Source organism: Hemiscyllium ocellatum, chromosome 42 (genome assembly GCF_020745735.1).
Source record: "Hemiscyllium ocellatum isolate sHemOce1 chromosome 42, sHemOce1.pat.X.cur, whole genome shotgun sequence".
NCBI lineage: Eukaryota > Metazoa > Chordata > Chondrichthyes > Orectolobiformes > Hemiscylliidae > Hemiscyllium > Hemiscyllium ocellatum.
Genome location: NC_083442.1, coordinates 33,346,641 through 33,362,146, shown reverse-complemented (window position 1 = coordinate 33,362,146; position 15,506 = coordinate 33,346,641). Strand labels below are relative to the sequence as shown.

The window sequence follows — 15,506 nt, the reverse complement described above, 5'->3', positions numbered from 1 at the left end:
CTGAGTTAGGACAGAGATGAGGAGGAATTTCTTCTCTCAGAAGACAGTGCATCTAGAATTCTTTACTGCAGAGGGCTATAGAAGCTCAGTTGTTAAGTATGTTCGAGGCTGAGACAGATTTTTAATCAGTAAGGGAATCAAGGGCTGTGGGTAAAGGGCAGGAAAGTGAAATTTTAGAGTCACACAGCACGGAAACAGACCCTTCATTCCAATCAGTCCGTGCCGAACATAATCCCAAACTAAACTAGTCCCACCTGCCTGCTCCTGGCCTGTTTTCCTCCAAACCTTTCCTATTCATGTACTTATGTAAATGTCTTTTAAACACCAGTTGTACCACTTCCTCAGGAAGTTCATTCTACACATGAACCAGCCTCTGTGTAAAAGATTTTCCCCTCATGTCTTTTTAAAAATATTTCTCTTATCACCCATGTGCCTCCATTCTTGAAATCACCCATCCTAGGGAAAAGATAACGACTATTATCTCTATCAATACCTCTCGTTATTTTATAAACTTCTATCAGGTTGCCTTTTAACCTTCTAAGCTCCAGCCTATCTAGCCTTTCTTTTATAACTCAAACTTCCAAACCCAACCCTGGTAAATCTCTTTTGAAACCTCTCCAGCTTAATAATATCTTTCCTGTAAGTGGGCAACCAGAGCTGGAAACAATATTTCAGAAGAGGCCTCTCCAATGTCTTATACAACTTCAACATGACTTCCCAACTCTTATACTCAAAGGATTGAATAATGAAGCCAAGCATGCCAAACAACTTTTTACCATCCTGTCTATATGTGGCGCAAACATCAAAGAATTATGTACCTGCACCTCTAGGTGTCTCTGTTCTACAACACTACCTAAGCCCTACCATTAATCGTATAAACCCTACCTCTCTTTATTGTACCAAAATGTTGAGGATTTGTAGATCAGCTATGATCCCATTAGATGGTGAAGTACACTCGATGTGCCAATTGGTTCTCTTCTGCTGCCATGTCTAATGGTCTTATGGACTCATGGTCCCTATTAGTGGGTGAATTTGGTGAATTGTGAGATGAGAGCGAGCTCTTTCAAAGAATCAGGGTGGTGTCAATGTGATCCTTCATTCTGTGATTTGGTGTGGAAATCACAGAAGATTCCCAGCACACACATGGCCATTTTCATATCTGCAGCAGCCAAAAAATGAGCCACCTTGCCTAACCTTCATTGGCTCTGTAGCCCTGTAGGTTATGGCACTTGAGATCTAGACACTTTTTTAATGTTCATGGTTTCAAACTCTCCTGTACTTTTAGACAGTGAATTTCAGCCTTTCATCACCTTCTAGGTTAAAAAAAATTATTTCTCATGTCCCTTCTAATCCTACTACCAAATACTTCAAATCTAAACCCCCTAGTTGCTGACCTTCTCTGATGAGGTAAATAAGCCCTTCCCATTCACTTTATCAAAGTTATATATTTATACAGGTGGCATCATAGCTAATATTCAGACTTATTGCATTTGCTGGAATTAAGTCCCAGGAGGAGAACATAATGTGTGACCCAGACGAATTTCTACCCCAGGATTTTGGCCAGGACCTAAATTTAAATGGATCAGCAGTTGGGGTTTATTGGCAAACGTTTTGGAATAGGGGAGGATGTGATGGTAGTTTGAACAGGTAGCAATGCACTCACTGCATTCTGTTCCTGTTGTTACCCACAGGAAAGAGATTTTGCAGGAATATCAGGAGATTAGCAGCCTGATCCAGGAGGAAGTGGTGACTGTTCATCGGGAGATCAGTGATGCCATTGAGGCCATTGACCCACGCAAAGAATATGAGAGCTTCATTGAGCAAAACAGGTTTGAACTTATAGGTGCACACCGCACTCAGTACTTTCATCTCTGATTTGATAAGGCTACAAAAGTTTGTTCCCAATACCTCCAATATTTACGGTAATTATACATGCCATGAAAATAGTGCTTTTCAGGAGCTTCCTTACTTCTCTCCTGAAGACACTGACTGGGTGTACCAGTCACCTACTCTCCAGTAGTTTTCTCAGTGGCTCCCCTTTACCTGACAGCCAGCATAGTTATTGTCCGGGCTATTTGACCACAGAAATCATAGCTGTTAGAGACTAATATCCACATATGGGGGTCCCATACCCATTGTGAGCAAGATCCCTGGCTGCTTTTCAACCTTCCCACACAATTCAGTCCACTTTAAGACTGCTGTGGTCACTGTTAACTCCATTGCCCTCACTGACTAAGATCAGAGTCTGATTCTGGCACTTTCGCAGATCAAGTGGCTCAACTTCACACATGGCAAGGACTTGAGAAATGAGAAACTTCTAAACAAGGCTTGTCCATTTTGTTCCTTTTTGAATCCTTTTCCTTCCTAACTGACAGGTCAGTGGCTGAGGTCCCTCCACTTGCTAGCTTTGACAGTAGCCTCCTTGAGGACTTGGACAATTTGCAGGTGGGAGAAGTGGAACTCAACGACTTGACCATTGAATCAGTACAACACAGGTAAGTGGCTTCTCTAGCACCATTCTACACCTATTAGTGTGTATGTGTCAGTGTTGGTGCATCTTTGTAAACAAATGCATCTACAGTTGGTGTGAACATAGGTTCTGTGTGTATACATGCAAATGTAGATATTTCTAGTAACCTTATTTAGATATGCAATGACACACCTCTGGAGCAGGTAGGGCTTAAACCTAGCCTTCTGGTGCAGAGGGAGGGGCACTGCCACTGCACCTCAACAGCCATTGAAAACCGGCAGTCTCCCATCCAAGTACTAACTAGGCCTGAGTCTGCTTAGCTTCCAAGATCAGATCTGATTATGACTAGTACAGCAGAGACTAAACATATTATATGTGTTAGAATTACCAAAGTATTCTGTTGTAGATATTTTTAATCAACCTAGTCAGACTTCTGATGGCACTTCTCTGGGACAAGTGGAACTTGAACCTGGCACCCCACTCAGAGGGGCAATATTACTGTGCCAAGAGCCCCTAAAGCACACGTGTGTACATTTGTGATAAAGAATGTCATCACAATTGAACAATAACCAATAACAGAACAATCTTCATATTCCTGGTAGGTACTGTACAGATTTATTTTCTTTATGCCCTTAGTTTAACATCTCTGGAGGAAGAGTTGCAGTCTCTGAAAGAAACCATTGACAACCGACAGGCAACTATCAGACAGATCTCCACGGAAATAACAGCGGAGGAGCAATCAAGTGGCTGTAGATCACGGTGAGAAAGTCCTATGTACCTACGGGCTGGTGGAAAAGTGGAATTAAGTAGGAGATCAGCATAATTGTGTTGAATACCACTGGAGGAGATCTGAGGGGGTCAAATAGTCTACTCCTGGTCCTGTTCCTTATATATATTTTGTTCCTGGATTGTCTCTCTTTTTTTCACTGTTAAAAGCATTCTATCTGCTCTTTTGCAGTGTTTACATCTTCAGCAAGAAATGTGCTTTGGAGGAAAGCAGACAACAGGTCCAGGTCCTTCTGTGCAACAAGGGTAGGCTGGAGGCACAGCGTCTGATTCTGGTGCAGAAGCTGAAAGAGCTGGGAGACAAGGAGCCTCCGCCAGCCCTGCAGTTAGAGGAGGACAGATATTCCAACTCTTCAGTTGTAAGTTTCAATTGCCATCTACATGGAGAAGAGTTTGTAGTGATGTTGTCAAAGTAACTTAGCACAATTCACAGCCAATCAGTTATTTGTGAAGTGCACGTTTTTTTTAAAAATAGTTTACTTAGATACAAACTCCCCAGTTCAAAGACTGCAACCTGCACTGACCCAAATTCTAATGCTCCTACCCACTATAGCCTCTGAACTATAGGAACCTGTCATTTTCTTTACAGATGCTGACAGAGGCTGCTGCATATTTTCAGCATTTCCCAGTTCCAATTTTGTGCTAATCTGTTTATCTTCCTTTGAAAGGGGAAAGATAGTGTCAAAGTCTCATCCTTGGAAACACTGAAGACACATTTCTCCGGACTATTCAAACCCAAGTTCAGTGTAAGTGGTATTTTCCCATGAATTCTGAAACATAAGTTTCTTGGTAGATTTTTCTACATTGAAGTGTGACTAAACCAAGGGAAGTAGGTGGAACATGGCCTCCTCCCATTCATATAAGCTGAAATGGTTGACAATGAATAAAATTGAGTTGTTCAACTTCCCAAATAACCCATGAATCATTCTGTTCCATTTGTAAATTAGAGTTATAGAGCCATACAGCATGGAAACAGACCTTTCGGTCCAACTCGTCCATGCTGAGTAGGCATCCTAAACTGAACTAGTCCCATTTGCCTGTGATTGGCCTAAACCTTTCTTCTAAACTTTTTCTATTTGTGTACCTGTCCAAATGTCTTTTAAATATTGTAACTATACCCACCACTACCACTTGTCTTTGCATCTCATTCCATACATGCACCACCCTCCGTGTGAAAAGATTGCCACTCAGGTCTCTTTTAAATCTTCCCCCTCCCACATTAAACTTATACCCCCTAGTTGTGGACTCTCCTATCCTTGGAAAGATATCTTGGTTATTTCCCCTATCTATGCCCCTCATGATTTTATAAACTTCTACAAGGCCACCGCTTAAGCCTCTGAAGCTCTAAGGAACAATTCCCAGCCTCTTGTAAATTTTTTCTGTACCCTTCCTAGTTTAATAACATTCTTATAGCAGGGCAACCACAATTTTAAGCAGTAGTGCAAATATGGCCTTACCATTGCCTTGTACAGCTGTAACATGACATCCCAACTCCTGTTGTCAACGCGCTGACTGACAAAGGCAAGTGTGCCAAACGCCACTTTCACCACCCTGTCAACTTGGGACACCACTTTCAAGGAACCTGCACCCATAGCTCCCTCTGTTCAACAACACTCCCCAGAACCTGACCGTTAACTGTGTAAGTCCTACCCTGGTTTGCCTTCACAAAATGCAACAAGTTGTGCTTCTCTAAATTAAGCTTCATCTGCCATTTCTCAATCCATTGGCCCACCTGATCAAGATCTCATTATACTGTGAAATACCTTCTTCACAGTCCTCTATACCACCATTTTTGGAGTCATCTGCAAACTTACTACCATACCTCCTATATTTTCGTCAAAATCTTGATATAAATTACGAACAACAGTAGACTCTGAACTGATCCTCGTGGCGTAATGCTGCTCACAAGCCTCCAGTCTGAATAACAACCCACTACCACCAGCCTCTGTCTTCTACCATCAAGCCAATTTTGTATCCATTGGCTATCTCTCCCTGGATTCCACGCGATCTAACCTTACAAACCAGTCAACCTTGTCTTCAAACAGATCTGGCTGATATTGATTCAGAACCTAAAATGCTAACTGTGAGTGGAGCAAATCTAGCCCATTGACCACAGTGAAATCGTGACAATCCCAGGAGAGTTCAGGCTGATTTTTTTTACCTCCCCATCACCACAAACAACCTCCCTGCACATAGGTCACCCAACTACCAGCTCAAGAGTATTGGGGCAAATGATTGCTATTCCCTCCCTCCCAACCTGCTTCATAGTTTTACAGTGTTGGTTATGTATATTTATGGGATGATGGGCATTGGAATGTGGACACATCTAGATATTACTGGGTTGCAAAGGATTTATCATTTGATTAGTTCAAACTGGAAAGCCAAACTATTGAAGAGACTGTGGTCTATTTGTGATTTTGGAAAGTTGAGTTGAAGCAAAGATTTGTGGAGAGAGGTATTACTTAAATTGTTGGGCTAACAGATCAAGAAAACCCAAATTGATCTATGTTGCTATCAGTAGCAACAGCCTCTGGATTGAGGTGTTGAGTGTTTTTCAGTACATACCAGATGTTTTGGGTACAAAGAACAAAGAAAATTTACAGCCAGGAACAGGCCCTTCGGCCCTCCAAGCCTGAGCCGATCCAACTGCACAGTCTAAACCTGTCAGTCAATTCCTAAGCATTTGTATCCCTCTGCTCCCCGCCTAATCGTACATCTGCCCAGATGCATCATAAATGAATCTACCGTGCCTGCCACTACCACCTCTGCTGGCAACGCGTTCCAAACGCCCACCACCCTCTGTGTGAAGTACTTGCTGCATGTATCCTCCTTAAACTTTCCCCTCTCATCTTGAAAGCATGACCTCTTGTTCCTGGATCCTTCACCCTGGGAAAAAGCTTGTCTCTATCCATCCCGTCTGTACCCTTCATGACTTTGTAAACCTCAATCAGGTCCCCCCTCAATCTCCTTTTTTCTAGTGAAAATAAACCTAACCTACTCAACCTCTCTCCCCATAGCTAGCACCTTCCATACCAGGCAACATCCTCGCGAACCTTCTCTGCACCTTCTCCAAAGTGTCCACATCCTTTTGGTAATGTGGCGACCAGAACTGTACACAGTATTCTGAATGCAGCCGAACCAATGTCTTGTACAATGTTAACATGACTTGCCAGCTCTTATACTCAATACCCCGTCCAATGAAGGCAAGCATACTATATGCCTTCTTGACCACTCTATCCATCTGTGCAGCAACCTTCAGGGTACAATGGACACTTCCTCCCAGATCTCTCAGCTTATCAACTTTTCTCAAGGCTCTTCCATTCATTGTATGATTCGCTCTATATTTAGACTTGCCTAAATGCATCACCTCACATTTGTCTGGATTGAAAGCCATCTGCCACTTTTCCGCCCAACTCTCCAGTCTATCTATATTCTCCTGTATTCTGATAGTCCCTTATGCTACTCCACCAATCTTTGTGTCATCTGCAAACTTGCTGATCATACAAACAGTGCCCTCTTCTAGATCATTTATGTATATTACAAACAACAGTGGCCCCAATACTGACCCCTGTGGAACACCACTGGTCACCCTTCTCCATTTTGAGAAACTCCCTTCAACTACTACTCTCTGTCTCCTGTTGCTCAAACAGTTCTTTATCCACCTAGCTAGAACACCCTGCATACCATGTGACTGAAAATACTTGCAAGGGTGGAGTTCTCTCTCTCTCTCTCTCTCTCTGTCAGTAAGAATCAGACCTTGAAGCTGAAAGTAGCATTATATCCCTCAGCGAAGCAGTTTGAAAGTTTCAAATATCCGGACTCCTAACTGTTCCTTAACTGAATCTGAAATCTAGTCCAAAGACTTTTTTCATTATTCTGCAACTGTTACCAATCAAATATTGTTAAAAGGAATTCAAAGAAACTATAAGAAGTCAATTTCTAAGTTCACTCCTTGACCTGCAAAGGGGATGTTTTGCTTGGCTTTCTGCCTAATATTTTCCCTACCTACAAAAGCTCTACATTGTCATAAACGTCTTTTGTCTTTTTCATGTATAAATGTGTGTTTTTGGGATGGGGGAATATAGTTAAATTTGCATTGTAGCTCAGGTGAAACCAGTTTGTTACTTGTTTAAAGAATGTCTGTCTAGAATAAACATTTTTTTTATTTTATTGAAAAGCCTGGTGGAAGTCACTTTTGATCTGGTTAATAATAATAATAATGTGAAACAATTTGACCATATTTGATTAAGATATGTTCACTTTTGGTATGGCTCACAGATTGGTTGGGTTTGATTTCCAATGCACTCCTCCTACCAAAGTCATAACAACAAGGTAACTAACCTATAGGGAGCTTACTCCAACAAGCTTTGGGTATTTCGTAAACTGTGATCCTGTGCTTGAAGGCTACTTCCACTCTCTTCCAAAGACGACATCTTCAGAACTAGATTGAGACTTGTTCTGCCCTTTGATTAAATGATCCTAATGGGATTCAGGCTCTTCATTACAGCTCCCTCCTCTCCTGCCAATTGTACCAGCTGTTCAGAAGCCCCTGTGTCAGCAGACCTGGTATCATGGTGCTATTCCCCGCATGGAAACTCAGCAGCTCCTGATCAACGAAGGTGACTTCCTGGTGAGAGAAAGCCAGAACAAAGGGGAGTATGTTCTGTCTGTGATGTCTGCTGGACAGTGCCGCCATTTTATCATTCAACATGTAGACGTAAGTATGAGAGCACTGTAGGGCAACTAGGGTGGTGATCTGTAAATTCCCCGAGAACAACTTCTTCCCCATGGCTGATATTAAGCAATTGCTTGATCCTTGCTATATGGTGAATTACTGCAGCTCTGTGTTGGAAGAGTAATAATTGGAATCAGAATTCCTTGCTTTGAAGAAATAATCAATTGTAGAATTAGGGTGGAAGATGCCTTCTCCACATATGCTCACCCATACCAATGGAATGTGCATGCACACATGTGCAGTCATTGGGAAGAGATATGGATGAAGAATAGGCTATTTGAGCATTTTGTGCCTGTGGAGCTGTCAGCCAGCAGGAATCAGCAGGGGGTGTTACAACCTGGCTGAGCAGTATCAGATGCTGGATTTTAGCACCTCTGTAGAGTTGTGGTTTTGTATTCCACCACTTCCAAATTCATCAGTTACCATTAGTGCATGCCAGTCTCGTAATCTGAATGTGGAGGAGCCGGTATTGGACTGGGGTGGACACAAGTTAAAAATCACACACCACCCAGCCATAGTCCAACAGGTTTATTTGGAAGCACTAGCTTTTGGAATGGAACGAGTAGCGCTCTGAAAGCTAGTGCTTCCAAATAAACCTGTTGGACTATAACTAGGTGTTGTACGATTTTTAACATCATAATCCAAAGGTTGAGCGTTCAGTCCTGAGTTGGGGCACAGATTTTTATTAAGTGGATCACAGGTTATTGGAGGAAGGTGAGAATGTGCAGTATTTAAATAAGTCATTAACATATTGAATAGAGGAGCAGACTTTACGGGCTGCATGGTCTAGTCTTGCTCCTAATTTGCATGTTCAAAGTTGGAATTGAGATGAAGTGGACATCTACTTTCAAGAGTAGGGACAATGAGAATGTATTTGGTGAAGAGGAAGAGATCTTTCTATAGTTAAACCATCTGTAAATGGGGTCATTATTCTGTGACATAAATGTATAATAAGAAATGTTCTCTATCCTGTGCATGCTATACCATGTGCACTAAAATTTGTGTCAGCATGCAATTATCAAGTTGACGATGTGGTTACAAGGCATTCAGACCAGTCTTCATTGGTATTCAGATTGCAGCCCAAAGATTATTTCAACCATTTTATGAGTTAATACATACTATGAAAAATTGATAAATTTCAGCTAATGATGTGAATTGAAAACAGCTGAATTTTGCATGTGTGAATGCCATTCTCATCTTCTGTTTCTCAACAGTCTCAGTATCGATTTGATGGTGAGAGTTTTCCCACAATCCCTCTCCTCATTGACAACCTCGTCAAAACCAGACAACCTGTCACCAAGAAAACTGGAGCTGTACTGACCAAACCAATTGCTAAGGTGTGTTTTAAAATATCATGCCAAATATAACTTGCACACCGCACTCTCTCTCCCTCTTCGACCCCCATTTTTTCTCTTCTCCCCCCCGACTCTCTCTCCCCCCACAATCTTTCCCTCTCTCCCACTCTCTCCCCTACTCTCTCTGCCCTTCCCCACTGTCTTGCTGTCCTCCCCCTCCTCTCTCTCTCTCTCTCGCCACCTCCCTGCGCTCTCTCTCGCCACCTCCCTGCGCTCTCTCTCGCCACCTCCCTGCGCTCTCTCTCGCCACCTCCCTGCGCTCTCTCTCGCCACCTCCCTGCGCTCTCTCTCGCCACCTCCCTGCGCTCTCTCTCGCCACCTCCCCGCGCTCTCTCTCGCCACCTCCCCGCGCTCTCTCTCGCCACCTCCCCGCTCCCTCCCTCTCTCTCTCTCTATATATCTCCCCACTCTCTCTCTTGCCACCTCCCCACTCACCCTCTCCTCGCCCTCACCCCCACTCTCTCTCTCTGTACCCCCCGCTCTCTCTGTACACCAGCTCTCCCTATGCCCCCCTGCTCGCTCGCTCCCCCCCCCCCCCCCCGCTCTCTCTCTACCCCCACTCTCTCTGTACACCAGCTCTCTCTCTCTACCCCTGGGCTCGCTCTCTCTGTACCCCCTACTCTCTCTCTTCCATCCCCTGTCCTCTCTCTCCTCCTCTTCTCTCTTCTCCCCCCCCCCCCACCTCTTACTACAGTTTGTCACACTTTGCCTCGCTCTGTCATTTTCTTGTATTTTTCCTTTTCTCGTGCTTTTTCTGTCACAGTTTTTTGCTATCACCCTCTCATGATCATTTTTTAAAAATCCAACCACCTCCTGTGCCATGTCTAATGTTCGCATGCTCTCTGTCTCATTTAATTTGTCCTAGATCCATTGCTTTCTCACATTTAACCTCTTTCTCACCCTAAATACAGGTTGTTCTGCTATAATGCAACTTTCATCAATGCAAATTGGCTACAATGCAATTGAAGAATGTGGGTGCTATTTCTAAAACACAGACTTTTAAAATATGTGTTGACTATAACACAATTGTGTCGCCAATAATAAGTGCTGTTTTTATTGCACAATTTTTTTATATGGTGTGGAGTCGCACAAAAATGCCACCATTGCGTTATAGAACTCCCTGTACATCCTGTTCTTTCTCAAAGAAGACTCTCCTTCTCTCACTATATCCATTCCTCTTTCTCTTGTTCTCTGCCCTTTCCCTTCAATCTTGCAGCAATGTACTTTACTCGTTATAACCATTTAGAACTTACCACATTGAATGAAGAGGTAAAGAAACTGTCTGGTGTAGCTGTCAGCCAACACACACAAGTCCTCCTGGTTTGATTGACTCTCCACGACGTTAAGTGATCTGAATTTGGACTAATGGTACTGGGTGGAGATTACAGCTGGCTTAATTATTCCTGCATTAAGAACAAGAATAATTTCATAGTGGCCCCACTCTTAACCACTGTTTTATGACTGTGAATTGGGCAAAATGTTATGGTCTTTGCAGCTAACAAATTTGGAGACCCTCACAACTTAGTCTTCCATATAAACACTTGAGTAAAGCACAGGAGCAACAGCTGTGAGCTCTGTTCTGATACTGCACTTTTCATTACAGGATAAATGGGTACTGGACCATGAAGATGTTCTAATAGGGGATCGCATTGGCCGGGTAAGTATCTACATGACTTACAGAATCTCATTCTCCTGGATACCTGTGCCTTCCTTTCCCAAAAGCTCAGTTACAAATTACAGCATTGCTTTGCAGACAAGGAAGGACCCAATGATGATCCCACAGATAAAATGCCTGTTACTGCTGCTCACTGTCCAGCTTCACACATTTCTATGTGGGTGAAGAGAGCTGCTGGTTTATTTGGAGCTGTCATGTACGTGCACTCGGACCCCTGAACACACTCTTGATGCCTCAGGGACTGTTCCATTACAAGATTGGAAATCATAGGAACAGAGCAGGCCATTCAGTCCCTCGAGCCTGTTCTACCATTCAGTGAGATCACGGCTGATCTAAGGCCTAACTCCAGATACCTGCTTTTGGCCCCTTAATACTTTTGATTAACAAAACTTTTATCCATTTCAAATTTAAAATTAACAACTGATCTAGCATCCACTATCATTTGTGGCAGAGGGTTCCAAACAGTTACCACTCTTTGTGTGTAGAAGTGCTTCTTAACATCTCTCCTGAATGATTGGCCCTAATTCTCAGACTATAACCCTTAGTTCTAGAATCGCCAGCCAGTGGAAATAGTTTACCTTTATCTACTCTTTTTTTTTGTTACTGTCCTGAAGATTTTGAAAAGGGCCTAATTTGTGTAATCTTTCCTCATAAACTAATCTCTGAAGTCCAGGTATCATTATTGTAAAGCTATATTGTCCTCCCTCTCAGGTCAATATGTTCTTCCTCAGGTGTGGTACCCAGAACCTGTTCTCAGTACTTGACGTGGGGTTTAACTCTGGTTTTGTATAACTGCAGCATAACTTCGGCATCCTTGTACTCCTGTCCTCTAGATATAAAGGCCAGCATTCCATTAACTTTCTTGATTACTTTCTGCACCTGTTCATGATGTTTTAAGGATCAATGCACATTAAGTCACTAGTCTCCTTGGATAGCCACTGTATTTAATTTCATACCATATAGAAGGTTCTATCCTTTGTTGTTCCAAAATAAATAATCTCTCACTTACTTACATTGACCTCCATCTACCACAATCCTGCACAATCACTTATACTATCAATATCCTCATGCAATGTTATGCTGTCACCTACACTGTCTACAATGCTGCCTAACTCTGTGTCATCAGCAAATTTGGATATATGATTTTCTATGCCATTATCCAAGTCATTAGTAAATAATGTGAATAATTGAGACCCGAACTCAGATCCTTGTGGGACACCACTAGTCTCACCCTGCCAATTTGAGTAACTATCCATTTTCCCTACTTTGTTGGCTGTGTGGCAGACAACTTCTCAGCCATGTCAGTAATTTGCTATCAGCACTGTGGATTTCTATCTTTTCATATGTGGAACTTTATCAAATGCCTTCTGAAAGTCCAAAAAACAACATCGATAGACATTCCTCTTTACTACTTTAATCATCTCTTCCAAAACTTCACTGAGGTTTTTTTGGGCATGACCTACCTGTCGTGAATCCTTGCTGGCTCATCCTAATTACTTAAAAAATTCAACTTACAGACTCCAACAATTTCCCCGCCATAAACATTAGGCTTACTGGTCTGTAATTCCTTCAATTTCCTTGAATATCCTTTCTTAAAAAAAAAAGTGGCATATGAAATTTTCTAATCCAGAGGGGTGATTTGTGTATCTAGGGAACTCTGAAAGATTATAGTTAGGGTGTCTACAATGTGATCCCCTAATTCCTTTATCAACTGTCAAATGGACCCTGGGGATTTGTCACTCTCTTTAGTTCCATTATCGATGTTTTATTTAATGTTAATTTTATTCAATCTTTGTTCCCAATCCACTATTAATTTCCTCAGGATTTTCAGTAAACTATTGTCCTTTTCTAGTGTAATTACTGAAGCAAAGTATTTATTCAGTATGTCTGCCATTTCCCCATAGTCACTGACAATACATTCACTTTCAGTCTTCAGTGAGCCAACATTGCTCCTGACCACCACCTTTTCCTTTACCACCCTCCCTGACTTAATCTCATCTGACATGTTGCTCATGTGTATCCTAATATGCACCATATTCCCTTTATCCATTATCCTTGTGCTCTCAGACCAACATTGATCCTGAGTCAGGACCCTCAATATTAAAATTCCCATCTTTTTTCAAATCAAGTCCATGGATTCATCTACCTCTCTAACCATGCCCAAACCCTCAACACTCTCACGTTTTTGCACTATTCCAATCGAGTTGTCATCTACCAATTCTCTTCACCGATGGCAGATGTGCCTCAAATTCCCTCCTTCACCCTCATCTCCTCTTCTGTGTTGCCCTTTAAAAACTACTACTTTGACAAACATGTTATAACAAAAGAATGCTTCTTTATGTGGTTCATATATTAAATTTTGTCTAATAACAATCCTGTGGGAACTTTTACTACGTTAAAAGTGCTATCTAAATGCAAGCAATTCTTGGTGGAATGGATTTTTCTGCCTTTGAATGCATTATTTTAGCTGGTGGTGGAAGGAGGGGTGAGTGGTTGGATGTTGATGGCTTTCATCCATCTTTCATCAGCCATAAGAAATAGGACCAGAAGTAGACCATTTGGCCCTTTGAGGGTGTTCTGTCTTTCAATAAAATTATAGCTGACCTGATCATAGCCGTAACCCCACTTTCCTGCCTGTCCATCTGTCAACCTTGATTGATTTGTAGATCAAAGTTCTGTCTAACTCAGGCTTGAATATATTGGGGGACCCAGGCTCCATTGCTTTTCATGGGAGAGATTTCCAAAGATTTGGAAACCAGCAGTCATTGCTTCAAAATAAGGGAACGCCCATTTATTCAGAAATAGTGAGAATGTATTTTTCACAGAGAGCCGTGAATCTTTGGAATTCTCTTCCTCAAATGACAATGGAAGCAGAGCTCTTGAATATTTTTAAGGCAGTGGTGGTTAGACTTCTGATCATTAAGGGAATGAATGAATGAATTATGAGGACAGGCAGGAATGTGGAATAATCAGATCAGCGTGATCTTATTGAATAATGGACCATGCTTATTTGTAACAACCCTTTTGAGAAAATAACTTTCTCCATAGCCCCAACTTAAATTGAAGACTCCTATTTTTAAAGAATGCCCTTAATTAAACTGAACTAGAATATTTCTGATACAGGGTAACTTTGGCGAGGTGTTCAGTGGGAGGATGAGGAATGATAACACTCTGGTGGCTGTGAAGATGTGCCGTGAAAATCTGCCTGCTGATCAGAAGAATAAGTTCTTGATGGAAGCCAGGTCAGTGCTGGTGTAACTACTATAGGTCATAGTCTGAACAAATAGTGACACAAACATAATGCCAAAGTGGCAGGCTAGCTCCTTGATTAACCCTTTACACAGTGCAGTTATCAAAGCTGCTGCAGGAGTGCCTGAGTGAAGCTATCTTAGTGATGTTTAAGACAGTTTAGAACAAGGATTGCCATTGTGTGTTCACCATCAATGGTTTAGTGTTTTACTGAAGACTGGGTCCAACAGACCAGAGAAATCTTTTACTGTTCAACACTGGGAGTGACCAATCATTATTGCCCAGCAAAAATATAACCAATTGGAACTGTTTTAATCTGAATGGGAGACTTTATGGAGTGATCCAATAGATCTTACAGAGGTAAGAGGAAACCGTCTATTTTTAGCCATCAAGGGGTCGATAACAAGAGTATCTAGATACAAAAGCAGACATTTAACACAGAGGAGATGAGAACCTTCCTTAGACACAAAGGTCAAGTCAATGATTGAAAGAGATTGTGTCAATACTGAAGGATAATGATTGAGCAAAGGAGGAATGAGGGATATACTTATGACTCGATAGGTGGTGACTGAGTCCGAAAAAACTTGGTTCCACGCATTCCAACACATGTTGGCTATGAAAGGAGTGTTTGTAAGGTGGTTTAACACACTGATAAGCCCAGGAACACACCCAAGACTCTCCTAATGTTCCTCAAAGGGAAATTAGGTGCACAAAGATAAAATACAAACAAACCGTTCTGACTGACAGTTCAGTTTCTAAAAGCTGTTAAAGAAAACAATGTTATCTTAACATTATTTCCATAACTTTTTTCAGAATCTTGAAACAGTATGATCATCCGAACATTGTCAGGCTGATAGGAGTCTGTACTCAGAAACAGCCAATTTACATCGTCATGGAGCTGGTGCAAGGTGAGAGAATCGGGAACTAGCTAACTGTGACAGAAAGTGGAGTAGATAAAGATGTTTCACCCTTCAAATCCATTTCTCACAGAGATTGTCCACAATCTGCTCCACCACTTCTGACATCATGGCACATTAGAACACCATTCGACTCTTCAAGTATATTCTGGTTGTCAGTAGTACAATCCGAGCTCAGCCGTCCATGTTCAAATACAGCAAGTCCTGGACAATATCCATGTTTAAGTTGACAAATGATGAATTTGTGTACCACAAATATTATTTCAGGCAATGAATTTCTCCAGCAAGAGAAGGTCTAACCATCACTCCTTAACATTCA

General features: G+C 41.9%; 1 protein-coding gene across 1 annotated transcript in view; it reads left to right on the top strand.

Moving 5' to 3' along the window:
* The window catches only part of fes (FES proto-oncogene, tyrosine kinase), a 57,048-nt gene that overhangs the window by 34,489 nt on the left and 7,053 nt on the right, over positions 1–15,506 (top strand). Inside the window, exons 6-15 of the mRNA XM_060853591.1 lie at positions 1,692–1,829; positions 2,376–2,495; positions 3,107–3,229; positions 3,429–3,615; positions 3,925–4,002; positions 7,764–7,973; positions 9,206–9,328; positions 10,950–11,003; positions 14,145–14,263; positions 15,084–15,178. Of these exons, the coding sequence (XP_060709574.1) occupies positions 1,692–1,829; positions 2,376–2,495; positions 3,107–3,229; positions 3,429–3,615; positions 3,925–4,002; positions 7,764–7,973; positions 9,206–9,328; positions 10,950–11,003; positions 14,145–14,263; positions 15,084–15,178 (1,247 nt within the window). The remainder of the gene's footprint in view (positions 1–1,691; positions 1,830–2,375; positions 2,496–3,106; positions 3,230–3,428; positions 3,616–3,924; positions 4,003–7,763; positions 7,974–9,205; positions 9,329–10,949; positions 11,004–14,144; positions 14,264–15,083; positions 15,179–15,506) is intronic.